The following is a 14,929-nucleotide window of genomic DNA, read 5'->3' as shown; positions in this document are numbered from 1 at the left end:
TCGGGAGCGCTCATTGGCCTGCGTCGCTGGCGCGTCGCTTTATTTGTGATGCGAATAGATAGCGGGCCGCGGCCGCCACTCACGTGTGTGGAAACAAAACAACAATATCGTCGCTTCGATTGCCGTCCGGCACTAGCGGGTACTAGTACACAGTACACACTACTCACGAGGACCCGAATCGTGATCAACTAACCGATGTAGTTAATCGACTACTGCTGGCTACAGCAAGTTGCTACTAAGTAACCAAAATACGAACGACTGTGTGATATAATATGGTACGGTAACATGTATTTAGGTACCAATATCCTGGTAGCAATAATGAAATAAATAAAATGAATGTTAATAATTTCAAGTTTCGACTATTGAGCGTGTGTGGTACCTACATTATTCGGTTAATCACTTGTTAGACTAACCTTTCAGGCAGTTGTTATTGACTTCAGCGATGAACGCGTCCAGCTCGAAGGTCTCGGCGCGGTGCCAGGCAGAGGGCCACGCGTCGTGCAACATGCTCACTACTCACTAAGTACCCGCGTGTTGTTGCGTTATTTTCTGTCGTACGCGTGCGGTCGCGACGACGTTCGCGTGTGGACTGGCGCCCTGGCGGTGGCGAGTGGTCGCCGGTCGGCGGGCGCGGCGAGCGTGTTCGACCCGCCCCTTGCGTCGTCACCCTGGAAGGGAGGGCAGAAAGCCTGCATACACTCCCTTGAGCCGCACTTACCTTATATTCAATCGTTATGTACTTCATAAAGCTCAGGAAAGGTTAGTGCCTACTTACCTATATCAAATTTTAGCATGCACTAGTTAATGCCTATCCCATATTAGTTATTACCATTTGGCAATTTTTCCCCTGAAGAAACTGACTTTCAGAATTGAAAACTGCAAATTTGTAGCTATTACAGATTTAGTTGCAGAACTTTAAAATCAACATCGTTATTTTGCGAAACTCATTAAAATTGACACCGAAATATTACTTACTGGTTACTATTGCAACTGAGCTGACCGAAGCCTATCGAGATCTATTTACCTGGGTAAGTTCCGGTACTCCGGTACCTTCTCGAGCTCCATGTCGGTCTCATCTCATGTCTCCACTGATTAACGAAATTTGTAAAATGAACTATAAATATAATCTTCAAATTATGATCTCGGCACATCGCACAACGGTCGCCCTGTTACTCGTAAGTGTACTTCTCATCATATTGAGAAGCCTTACCTATTCGATTGCTCTTGAAAAATAGCAGGAAATGTACCTAGTATCAATAAGTTGTATCACACTTAAGAGAATTCTGGTGGAGCACGGTGCAGCGGCAGTGATAGCGGACGCGCTCAGCTGATCGCTCACTAGCGCTGATAAGCGATATCAGCACGTGCGCGCCTTACTTCGTGTTATCGCACGGTCGCACGACTCCGACCTACACCACCTAAAGGGTCTACCCCGTACTGGGCATCAGAAGCCATTTTCTCCTGGTGTTACCTATATATATATATATATATATCTTTTATTTTTAATTAAAAAATTTAACACCGGTTGGTTGATTGCATTTAATAATATTATTCAAAATGATCGTAATGACCGATGATTCGTTAGTTCGTATACCTACTCGTAAGGTGATTAATACAAGGGTTCTACTTTCAATAATATAATATCTATGGTGTTTACAACCCGTGACCGATCCGAAGCAACCGGGTTCGCAGTATGTGAGTAGGCATATAATATCGTAGTTGTTAAAGCTAAAAAATGTGGTAATAAATCCGCAGGGTTGTGTTCATAAAGTCTGTCATCGGCCTTGTGTTTTCCGATGTTTCCATGAAGCGTTTCGGAGCGGTCTATAAACATGTCCGTGGCGGGTACGGGGTAGCGTTTCTCCACAAATCATCGACTCGTGCAAGTTATCGTCTCCCGGGAACCAATAAATTTTATCGTATTAGTGGTAAGGGTGCAGTAAATCTGCGCGGGAGCAGTTTCTCTCGTTTCCGAGTATCACGTGGCGAAAAAACTTGTGTTGTGAGAGCGCGTCGCGGGCGCCCCGCAGCGCCTCCTACGACAACAAACATCCCCAACGAGCTCGCGCCGCGCCCTGCCGACCCTTTGTTTTGAGACATGGATTACGCACAACGACGCAGGCCTGCCCACAACAACTATTATGATTTATACACAAACCACGAACTGCAAAAAAAATAGCAATTGTTAAAAACAATGGCAGAATGAGAGACACTGATGGGTGCCATCGACGCACAAAAGATTTATAGGACGAGTCGAAAAAACAGCTCAAAGAGTTGTGCACATGTTACTCATATGTAAACACAATAAGTAGTATGTCTCTACTGGTACCGGTATTGGTATTTTAGCTTTCTACAAGATTCTCAAAACGTGGTCAAAACTATGTGTATCAACATTACAAAAAAATAATTTAATATAAATAAGCATATATTTAGTTCCACTGTGTAATGTTGATAATAAAGGTGACAGTTCCGAGATTCCGATTCGAACGATTCCGAGAGTGCGTCATAATTGTCGAGGTGAACCCGACGAGACTCTGAGGGTGATTACGCTCGTCCTTGCTGCGATAAGATACCGCACCACCCTCGACTCTCTGCTAACTAGCCTACCTACTAGGAGATATGATGACATGCACACGCAAGTCGAAGATCATATCATTCGCAGTTTACAAATCAGCTACTTCAGTCTATCGGGTATTTTCCTCCAGGAATGATTAATACTTAATTCGATCAAAGAAAACTTTCTTTTGATTTTATTATATTAAAATTAATAATAACAAAAAAATATTATTTTGAAACTTCTTGATTTTCCATAACACAAGTGCTTCAGCTACTTAGGTACTTTGGGATCAGGGTAATGTATATGAAGTTGTCCAATATTTATTTATTTATTTCTAAGAGACTCCGGTTTCTGTCAAGTATACTGGGCGCGCTTAAACCATGCAATCTTCGTATTTTAGGTACATAGTACGTACGATAGGATACATTTTGACAAGCGTCATTTCTGAGTCGATCAAATTCTTCCCACTACCAGATTCCGCCCAGGAGTTGGTACCTACATTCGTTGATATTGTTGTTCTGCAAATGTTTTATTCTTTTGTCATACGCGGAGATATAGTCGTACCTTTATTTTCAAGAGTTTATATAAAAAGTTTTTTTTTTTATAAACTACCTACTAGTTGCCTACTATTCATACACAAGAGGATAAAAGCCAAATAAACAACATTTGATATCATTGAATCGGTACAATCAACATCGGTCGAGAGCTTGAATAATCTAGATGATATTCATTTGATTTGCGAAAAAATGGCGTTTTGAACATCGACGAAATTGCTATCGGAACTTTGGAAGTAAAATTAAAGTGGATATAATTAGTTAAGTGGAATGGTGTTGTATTATGAGTAAAGATATTTTAATCGAGAACTTCGAATAGTGCACAATGTAGCTAAGATTTTAGCCAATCGCATTTAATAGGTAGATACGTAAATCTAAGGTTTGTTTATCTTTATTCTTTCTTCGATTGGAATATAGTACCTATATATCTACTATGGGACTATAGTACGGTCTACTTCTTTCTGTATTATAGTTATTGTTCGAATTCCTTGAGATTAAGTTTTAAAAGTATTTATGAAAATATTTAAAACATAGATATTAGCGTCGGCTATTCTTAGAGTTTTTTAAATATCCGTGACCCATGAGCGTATTAACGTTTCCCGGGAGCACGCAATTGTGTCACAGTGGAAGGGTCGCTTTGTGTTCCGTACGGAATACTTTTCACTAATGAGCTGTTCGCAGAAGGCGGTGGGAACCACCAATACTAACAGGGTTACCTACCTGTACCGACTCATATTCGCCATAAAAAAGCAATTGTCTATATTTGTCGATAATACGACTTACCTATCATCGTGTAATCACATACGACCGGTGATCAAGCCCACGAGGACCGATAGGTACGTAGTGGCAGGAATTCCACAACATTAAATGTATGTTTTCCTTAAAAAGACACGCAAGTATTAAAATCTGCATATATTCTTTCCTTTCCTTGCCTTTCTTTGGCGAAAACCGAGTCCATAGGGGATTTGTTATGGTAAATAAGTATTATATATACCGATATTTTATATTTATTATATTTTTGATGCAGACGAGTCAATGTCATTGTTTTTTCGTTCACTCACTCGATTCGAAAGTGCTATTTGAGCGTTCCTACTTGAACGGAGAATATGGATGTTTTTAATTGATATTCGCTCATTAAAAAGTAAAAAAATAACAATTATCCCTTATTATATATATGTAGGTACCAACCTAGGTGCGTACCGCACGCGCAATTCGCATCTCTCAACTAAGGTGCCGCTCCCACTTTCTATTGACCAGTATACCTGTGTGTGCAGCCACTCGCGACTCACTTGACCGGCCAACTTAGATCCCGCTGATTGTACTTTTGTTTTATAAGTTAACTTCGACCCGCATGCTTGCGTTACAGCGACCACTAGTGCTCAGCGTTACCTATACGTGTAGTGGCCGGCATCATTATAAAATTTGAATTAAGTATTTTTTTTGCATATTAAATTTACGAAAAAAAGTAAATATAAGAATAGTTGTATTGAACAATAATCCCATTATAACACTGAAGTTGACGAAGTGCTTTCCCGTGACTAATAGAAACGGCTGTCTCAGAATACCGGAACGTTACGAGTTCGCCGGCGGAGAAAAGTAATAGAGTCATAAATGCAAAGTGAAATGACATTCGTTATTATAACCGAGGAACTCTTACTTTGTTGGTTCATATGAGTTACACTAAATGAACGGTTGTTATAGACTATGTGCGTATTAATCGTTTTATAACACTATAACAACACGTAGCTATCGTTAGTCGGGCCAGCGAGAGTCGCACTAATTATGTTAGTTCATTAGTAAGTTCATTAAAACTTTTTTTTTACTTATACAAATAATAACATTGTGGCACGTGATTAGCTTTTGTTATTTCGAACGAGCGAAACACGATTTTATATTATTTTACATTGTTTAAATAATTTCCAGCATACTTAATTACGATATTAAAGATAATTAATTAGCTTAACTTAAATAACATAAATATCGATGATACTTAAATAACAAATCCGTAATAGTAATAAATTGACAGGCAATTGCCGATAACGCAGCTTCGCCATTAATTCGTTTATGTTTTGCTCTCGGCCGAGATAATAGCGCACTATCTCTTCAAAATAAGAACGCAATCAAAAACCTTTCTTAATTAAAACTTTTATTGACCTTTGAGCTGAAGTTCGCTGCGGCTTTTGTTATTCAGCTCGTCATCGTGCAATCGTTTTACTTTAGCCACTAGCGAGGGAACCTACGACTCATCCTTTGTTACTCGTGGGGTTCATTATAGAAGTAATATAGTCACTAGCAAATAACAAAACCAGTGCCTAATTTACTACGGCTTATTTTAACTTGACGGCGTATCAAAACTGCTCTTGAGTCTTAGAAGACCAACGAATAATACCTAACGCTGAGAAGAGAACTAATATCGTTACGCAGATTAGAAAAAGCGATTCGGACATAGTGGAATAATAATAACCGAAAACAGGCGCTTAACAATTCTTCGATGACTAATTAGTTCGGAGAGATACCAGTACGAAAACAATGGCGCAAAGGAAGTGGGCCCTCTGCAAATTTTTGGCTGATTATTCACGACTCCCCTCTTCAGACCTTCGCCTATGAGCGTACAGCGCAGTCCGGGGTGCGGAGCCCCTTCCGGCCTCTCACATCCGCCCTCACGGTCTCGTCGTTGATAACATTTTACTCAAACTACATGTGTTCCAGCTCGATTGCGGTGTGCGGACTGAGCTTAACCAAAACTTTGTCGATATAGACGTTGTAATCGATGGTATGTTGTGGACAATTTGTAACCGACTTTATAAAAGATAGAGGTTAGCTGACGCTTCTTTTTTTTCATATAGTACCTATATTGCAGAGGAGAGATTGGTTACAATCACGAAATTTTTAATAAAAATCGATTCAGCAGTTTTCAGTTCTACTTCTGTATAGCAATGACGACGTTCCCCCACTCAGTTATAACATAGTTCACATTATATTTTGACGCTGTACGTCAATTATTAATCTGTATCAAACATAATTACGCATGAATCTTAAACATAATTATTGCATATAATGTGTATATACCCGCTTCAATATAGTTGTATTCCGTTATTATTATGTTAATTTATACGTATTGGTAAGCGAAACAGAGTATTAGGTACGTACATCACATGGGTTTGACAACTCGATATTGCCTGGAAAGCTCGAAAGGCCGAAGTATGACATCTCTCTGGGTTTACTATTATTATCACCTACAAACGTTTCTTTACCTTCACCTGTTAGTGTGTTTGGGACAAATATTTCTAATGAACCGCAACCGACTGTGCTCTCATTTTGAGCGTGACATTGTATTTGATGTGTAAATTTTAACAGGCATGTAAATGAGTGCCATAATATATATTAAACTACCTCCTTGTAACACAGTTCCAGAGACAGAGCCGGCAACAAATAGTTTATTTTAAATCTCATATACCTACTCGTACTCAGCTACCGATGCGCATATTTTATAGTAACGTGTATACCAAAAGTAAATCGGTTTTTGATAGCTCTTTATTTTAATTTCACAATTTTATGAAAATAATTAGCACCGCCGTCTTTTAAATTATTTATTGATTATTATTAATAACTCATAATTACTTAACTTTTACCTAAAGCAGCTAACGGGTATTTTAATATCTTTAGTCATTTATATTATGAATATTCATTACACACAGCTATTAACAATGTTAGTTTTATTAGAACGCAAAGTGTCGTTCGTTTAAATGATAATGTGTTCAATATTTTGACACTGAGGTGTAGTAAATTTCTTAACATTTCACTCGAACTGCGCGCGTTCGCAGGGATATGCTTATGCGTTTACTTGTAGAACTCTGGAATTACGTCAGACATACCATATACTTAATAGTTTTGTACAATGTACCTTTGTATTTATTTAGCTTCGTACATATGTATTTTCATACAAAGTTTTTGCGTTATGTTTTATTTTAAATATATTCTTTTTAAACTTTATGTATGCCGAGACATACAGTGCCTCGTCTAGTCTGTTCTATAAGTGGTAGGTAATGAGAAGTTTCACGGTTTGCAGTACAATCATAATAGGTAAAATTATTTCCACATACCTATACCAACGTCAGGTATTATACTAACTCACATATACCGATGTGTAGGATCATTCAGACATCTATATACCCAATATAAAACTGAATACAACGAATACATAGATAACTCAAATCACTATCATCGTCGGCGCACGCTGGTGTACTTTTGTAATGAAGAAAATAAAGGCGGTAAATCGGTGATAACCACGAAAATGATGGAATCCGAGCGATGAGCATGTTCTACTTTGATTATTATCGTCAACACGTAGGTACCTAAGTGTAATGCTCACCGATGCGATATGGAACACCTACTTGTAGAAGAAAAGTAATAGCTATCAATTTAAATTTAGCATTTAGGTACCTACTTGGACAAAATGCAGGAGGTAAAGTCTTGGGCATACGTCTTTAGGTATACGGCGAGTTTTTTATGAGAATTAAAGAAGGCTCATTGTTGCCGAGGAGCCGAGCGACGGGGTGAGGCGAGGGGGGCAAGGGATGGGTAGTGAGCGACAGTTTAAATAAATAAGATATTAATATTTTGAAGCGAGGGCCGGAGGTCGCGCTCGGCTGTTATCAGCGAGCTCCGCGTCCCCCGCGCTCCGCTGCCCGCACACCCGAGCCCGCCTGCACCGCCGCATGACCCTCGCCTCGCTTCAACACTACTCGCAATTACCAATACTTAACATTTTAAATAAATACTAATAATAAGTAAGCCTGTATATATTCAAAATAAATATAATTCGAACGGAAGATGCACTCAACTCCACCGCAAGCCTTGATACGGCATTACTTATTCGTTTTATACTTCAAGTTATGGCGGCGATTCGCGAGTCATTTTAATAGTTTAATGTTATCGCCTTTGTACGCCGTCATATGAGCGCGACGTAATTATTATTATTTTGTGCGAAGGCTTGAATATTACCTACTAACTACCTTAATGATTTTAGGCGTGTTTTTCTTTTTCGATATTTTCGAATAAAATCGTCAAAGACCCGAAAAGATCAGCCACATCGTTACGTAAGCGTGTAATCTCCTGACCTCCCGACGTAAACACCATCTTATCTCGCTGCTACTTTTTAACGACGCTACGACGGAACTGGGCTCAGATAACGCTATTAGAGATGGCTCATTATTACCATTCATAAATACTAATCTCTATACTATATTCTCAAGGTGGTGGAACTAGACTCCTGCATTTAGCAGCAGCCAGCGTCGCCGCGTGGTCACTATTGCAGATTTTTCCAGTCTTTTAACACTTACGACTACGACTACTACGAGTAAGTGAGCGTCGTGGTTTTTCGTCGAGACGTTTTTATCATGGTCTGGTTTCTGTTATTGTGTTGTCGCCATAAATTCCTCTTCACGCAAAGCAGAATAAAGTAATGGCAATACAAATAAATTATATAAGAACTCTAATGTCGATAAAAAGGATAGTCTTCAGACATTCCGGTGGAATTTTAAGCGATAGAACAGATGCGCTCCAATTACCAATCAAGACTTTCCGAGAAATTGATATTAAGAATACTTATTCATGAAAACTTCATGAATCGAATATTCGCTAAGATTTTTTACAAGCTAAGAGCTTGACATATAAATCTTGAATGTGACAACAAAGCTACGAAAATATAAAATAAATAGGTACCTACTTATCGAAATTGTATAAGAAATCAAAAGTACAAACTGCGTGCTGAGAACCCGCGTTAGCTATAGGTAAGTATTAAATAAATAACAAAAACAATGTCGTGTGATTACTAGGTAATCATATTTTCTTAATTTAAATTCGCCGCGGCGCACGAGACGACTTACAACAATCGCTTACCTATTAGTCTATTATTAATTATCATTTTGATAGAATAACCTAAACTCAACTCTTCCAACTCCGCAGAGTCAATACATCAGACATGGGATGGGCAAATTATTATTTTCTATACCAGAATTCCGCATTTTTAACTTCTATTACCTATGTTACAAATAAATTACACATTATTTTATAAGACTACGCAATGCAATATTATAATACTTAATATGATAAAAAGCGTGGATTTAGTAATCGTTGATTTCGTTAGTTTTTGCCCATTTATTTCACATGGGCAAAAACTTAAAAAAATGAGTAAAAGAATAACTAACGCCGATTCTTGCTGGTGCTCTCAGTAGAATATTTTGTATATGTAACGTTACATTCAATTTAATAACGAACAAACTGTAACGCGACTATACTGCTCGAAAGGGCCGCCATGGATAAACTGTATTTTGATTTTCGATTTTTTATGAATATCTTACCTCTTTGAACTCTTGGTATGTGGTTTTACATGATTATTATTAAGTACTTATATTGCGCTATCGACGTCTCCGTTAGTACCTATTCGATGCGCTCGCGTCGCTGCGTCGTCTTTGTAGTGAACATTGTATTGTGCACGTTTTTCATCCGAATTTCGAATCGACGTTGTATGATCATGCACGTCTACGCGCGTCGCGCCGTATCGCGGCCCGAGCGGTCGGCGGCACGTACGCGCGCCTCTGAGGCAATGTGTTGTGAAACATTAGCTGCCTCCGTGTCCGATACACAGACAGTTTATTTGTAATAATACGTCTGTTTTAAATATTAAATTTAACTTTTGAATGTACATTTTTCTTGATGGAATTTATTTTGTTTTTAGCGGGTTCAAATGCAAGTGTCATTGGTAACCACTCGCATTGCAGCGCGAAGCTGACGATAGCATTTCGGTAAGTTGTTGCAGCTGTCGTGTCGCGTCGCGTCGTGCTGTTGTCGTAGAGCGCGAAGTGGTACGCGAGGCGAGGCGAGGTCTGCGGTGCGCGGCGCGGGGAGCGGTCGGGTCAGCGCGGGCGCACAGGGCGCGCTTATCGCTCTCCTCGCCGCCCGCACCGCGCACCTCCCCGCCGCACTGCCTGCGCCGGCGCCGAGTTAAATGTGAATCAGGTCGACGGCTCTACATCTTTCTACTCGTGTCATAAGCTTAAAGTACATATTTATAGTCATTTATGACATATTCGCTCAAAAAGTTTCCTTCGCCATTCTCGCATTTAATAGAACTGTACCAGCATTTGAAAATACAATGTAAATAGAATATTCAGTAATGTAACAATTGTTCGTGTCGTAGGTACGAGTAACCATTAAATGAAACGACTCTACTCAGATACGCGTCGTAAATACACGTATACGCCTGCTAAGTTCGTGACAAACTCTAACTTCAGTAACTGAGAACATAGTCGAAGAAAATAAGTCCTAGTGCCATCCACGTGGCTACTGATCTGATCGATATTCGTCAATAAATATTAATGTAAATATTATGTTCTTAGAGTTTACGATATAGTTTCACTAATTATTTCTTGCACTGAACTAATAGGTAGGTACAGTCAACACACGAGTCATGGGTTGACTTCTAATACATTCAATAATCGCGTACAAATTTACTAATAGTACGCGAGCAAAGTTAATAAAAGCATGCGCCTCCGGGCCGAGAATGCGTGGTGCCATGAATGAAGCGTAACCGGACACGTTTACTCCTCGGCGAGCGCGAGCTGCTGCGTTGCGTACTCGGAAACGTGAGCGGGACAAAACTGATGCTCTGAGAACTGCTCGCAGACCAAACAAATCGATCTACATGCAGTCACACGGCACACCGCCGCCGGGCTGGCGCGTTACCAGACCATCTACGGCAACGGGGCGTCGAGTCAAAGTCTTTAGATGACACGGGCAGCAGCCACACTTGATAATATTTAATAGTTGACTTTGGCGCAATGCTGCACACTTGACAATTTTGTTTATTGTATATGTTCAAAATACGCTATATTTAAGTAGGATCTTACATCTCTTTGAAAGCGAATTGGAATGTACTCGGACAAACCGACAAGAACTCACTTACAATACTTATAATATTCCTCAAGTAAAATGACAGATTCTACTAAGTATATATTGGTTATTACAAGTTTAACTTTACATTTAAAGACTAATACAATGAATATGAGTAATTGAAAAATTAAATGTGGCGGCATCATAAAGGTGGGCTATATTAATTTATTTTGAAAAAAGATACCTCGTTTTACTGAAACGCCTATCAACCGATGCGCGCGATGCGAACGGATCCCGTAAGATGCTCTTATCGACTAATTTTTGTATTATTTATAGTTTTACGATAGATCCAATAACTGATTGCAAATATTTGGTGATAAGAGTTATTATATCAACAGAAGGAAAGGAGCGGATTTCATTAGAAGGCTTCTTCCATTTTTTTTTTATAAAATGCATGGGACATTTTTTTTTAATTCTCTTGTTTGACATACAATTATTATTTTTAATAAAATAATTGTCTGTTAGACAAAAATACACCGCTGGTATAAAAGCCGACTAGTGAAAAAAAAAATCTCGAAGTCTATGAAAACCTAATCGATTGGGAATTACTTACAAAACCTACGTAAATAGGAGTCGGTTGGATAATTATAGAATCGACGGTCTGGGCTCCTTACAGAAGAACGATAGGTCGTTTTGATCTGATTTTGATCAAAAGATAATAAGTAATGGGCGACTTATTGTCTTAAATGTACCAAACTGGACTCAAATATTAATGAGTACGAACAAAACTACACAATAAGTGAAAATAGAATAACACCTGACAAAATCCGACGAAACTAACTTAGCGAGATTTTTGAAATCAAAAGTGTTTGGTTACTGAGTACTATACTTAAATAATAATGAATACATATTTTTAAATAGGCGTCGCAGTGGTGGTTTCATTCCCAATGTTTGCTATCTGCAATGTCTATATACCTAAAGTCGTTAGTGTCGTAATAACCGACAGTTTTTTTAACTTGTTAGTAAAATATTTAAACTTTTAGGGATCCAGACAACGTTAATAATGCGAAAGAATTACTAACAATGTGTGGTTGGGTAGCTGGACCATCAGGGTTACCTATGTTTGTTCCTCGTATTAAAAGTGTGTACGTTTTTAAGTTCGTTCCTCTAAAATGTGTTTATCAATTTTGAATTTATCATAATAATGATATTATCAAGTTTTTTTAGTTTCCGATTTTCTTCCGATTCACGAAAAATCTTTTAATCACATTGTCATCGAACTTGCTTTTCTTTGCTATTCTATATGTTTGCCTGCAGTGGCCGTCACAAGGTCATTGTCCCGTTCAGAATTATCATTTATAGTCATTAATAATAATTATATAAGTATATACTATTCATTAAATCCGGTGGTACATTTATGTGACAATTTCAAAAATCGTTAAATCTCTTTTGTCGATCCGTATTTACCCGAAATAAAATACTGCGTAAATTTAAGCCTTAAGTAATTAATTTAAATGCTATTTTATGGACAAACGATAGATCACCTCACAGGGACCACTCGGTTGTTACCTGAGAGCCAGACTGGTTGTTTGTTATAACTGTTATATAACATTGGATCAAATCACAAGATTACGCTGCCATACTAGGGTATAGAGGATATTGTTAATTATCAAATACGTTAATTTTGGAAAAGATCGGAAAAAATTATCATAAGTTTAGTTCTAAAGGTTCAAGCTACTTGGTAATCTGACGAGTGTTTCGTGCTCGTAACCAGAGAGGTTAAATATCGTCGAGCAGTTACCGAGCAGATACCGCGACGTCACCGCGAGATCGAGATGTGTCGAGCTGACTATATTTCATTTGTTTCGACGTACGCATAATGTTATGATGCTGATTACATGTTGTGTCCATTAAACGTAAAGTGCGTTTGGATTAATTTTTTAATATCATATTATACATAGACGCTTACGATGTCTGAAACGTTTACCGCGAGTAGTTCATGTGTTATTAAATGATGTATTTAAATTGCAAAATGTTTACTGCTTGTACGGAATTGAGCAAGAAATATTATAAGTGGTATTCTTTCTTTATAAGATGCGTACAGATACCAGAAACATACGTTTAAATTGACAATGACAATACAAAACACACGTTCCAATTTTCATAGTGATGCTAAAGTGACGTGAAATTACAAGCGCAGTCCTACGATGCTTGCGAGTCGCAGCGCTGACACGGGTCGCCGTTATCAGCGGCGGGCGGAAACCGCGCCACCGCCTCCAGCCCTGCCGTCTGTCATGCTTGCCTAGCTCTGGTTGCTACGCTCATATGGCACTTACGTAGTATTGGACATTTCATCTCACTCACCCGTGTCGCAGGAGCCATCCGGACCTGAACCCGACTAGTCGTGCTACCATTTTTCTGGCGCGAGTGCTTCGTGTGGAAAACTAACGCAATTAAATCGGCATTAGTGCGATAACGCGATGTGAATGCAGGTGCAGCGACACAAAGCGGGTCAGCGGCGCGGGCGGCGGCGCGGTCAACACTCGCTAACAATAACAAGGAAACTCGTAACGGAGGCGCGCGGCCCGCGGGCAGCGCGCGCGGCTGCCTACTGCCACTCGCTGAGTTCGAGCGATTTCGCTTTATCTAATCGTCGGATGATAAAGCGTTGCGACTCCCGCGTGTCTGCCGGCGCAGCGCACACAATCCGCCGTATGCGCCTGCGCACCGCCCGCGACACTGCATCATGCACGCTATACCACCGAGCACACATCACATTCGAGAGCTGACGAAACATATCGAACTAACAGCCATGAAATCAATAAAGCCTACCTTCTATTACATCATCACGAAGGAAGTAGGTAGGTACTAGGTACACAGGGCAAGTTTAAGACTACACGAAGGCTCACCTACTAAACGTGACACTTATGTATAAGTTATAATCTAATATCCAGCGTGCAGACTCTGAGTGGTATGGGTGGATCTACCTACTTATACGCTAACTGCTCAGGATCTTGCAATAAACCCAACCCTTGATAAACTTGAAACGCATACTTACTTATAATTATGTTTGTATATAGCAATATAAGTATTTATCAATAAAATTGTTTTAAAAGTTTACTTTTTCACAATTAGCTACCACTTACCTACGTAACGACATCGTACAGAATGATTTCTTTTTGTATTGTAATGTAAATGTAAATGTTTTGGTGAATGGTTAGGCATAAGGTGATACTTGTTTTTGTCACTTAGGATAAGCTTATTTCGTACCGAGCTAGTGGGTGATTTAGTTATATCATTCTACTCGAGTTGAAACTTTATAGAGTGCTGCCAACGAGCGCGGCCTCGTCTGCGGCGTCGTCGTGTAGGAGAACGAGGTACTCACCGAAATGGTATTCAGTCTTGGTGGCAGCCATCGCTGTGCTGAGAGGCAGAGCAGTAAAGCACGGCAAGGGGATGTCAATGGGTCCACGAGCGCGGCCGTGTGGCGCATCGCCGGCGTCGGGAGCGTCGTACGTGTGTTCAGTGCGCGTGAGCAGAGCGCGCGCGCGCGGCGGAGGACGGCGCGCGAGTCCGCGGGCCGCGCGCCGCCCAGCAGCGCCGCCGCGCTGCGCTGACGCAACCGAGACTTCGCCACACCGCGCACCACCACATCATCACTCAGCACCACCCTCAGCCGCTCAGAAAAATTCAATCAGATTTATTTTTTTGTTTAATAGGAATTGACTACCCCGGTATCTTTTAGTTTATAGCATATTTATTTATAGCTTTACTAAAAAACTAGCGACCCACCCCGGCTTTAGACGGGTGCAATTTGTTTATGATTTATTATTCAACATTTTATTGATATAGCCGTGAGCCGGCTATCCGACCGCCCATTTCGCAGCTAACGGTTTTTTCGTTGCACGGAATTTGGAATCGTTGA

General features: G+C 39.8%; 1 protein-coding gene across 6 annotated transcripts in view; it reads right to left on the bottom strand.

The window, feature by feature from the left end:
- LOC125074065 (transcription factor BCFI-like) overlaps positions 1 to 14,597 on the bottom strand; it is a 35,659-nt gene extending 21,062 nt beyond the window's left edge. For 2 of the 6 annotated variants that reach the window (XM_047685293.1, XM_047685303.1), the window contains exon 1: positions 414 to 622. In XM_047685293.1, coding sequence (XP_047541249.1) covers positions 414 to 507 — 94 coding nt within the window. In that variant the 5' untranslated portion in view covers positions 508 to 622. Of the gene's footprint in view, positions 1 to 413; positions 625 to 13,368; positions 13,626 to 14,389 lie in introns of those variants that run through there. The other 4 variants (XM_047685321.1, XM_047685331.1, XM_047685330.1 and 1 more) reach the window with 4 other exon arrangements.
- Between the last annotated feature and the right edge of the window lie 332 nt (positions 14,598 to 14,929).

The sequence above is a fragment of the Vanessa atalanta genome, chromosome 2 (assembly GCF_905147765.1).
Source record: "Vanessa atalanta chromosome 2, ilVanAtal1.2, whole genome shotgun sequence".
Taxonomy (NCBI): domain Eukaryota; kingdom Metazoa; phylum Arthropoda; class Insecta; order Lepidoptera; family Nymphalidae; genus Vanessa; species Vanessa atalanta.
The sequence above is the reverse complement of the archived record's forward strand: the minus strand, read 5'-3'. Positions and strand labels throughout refer to the sequence as shown.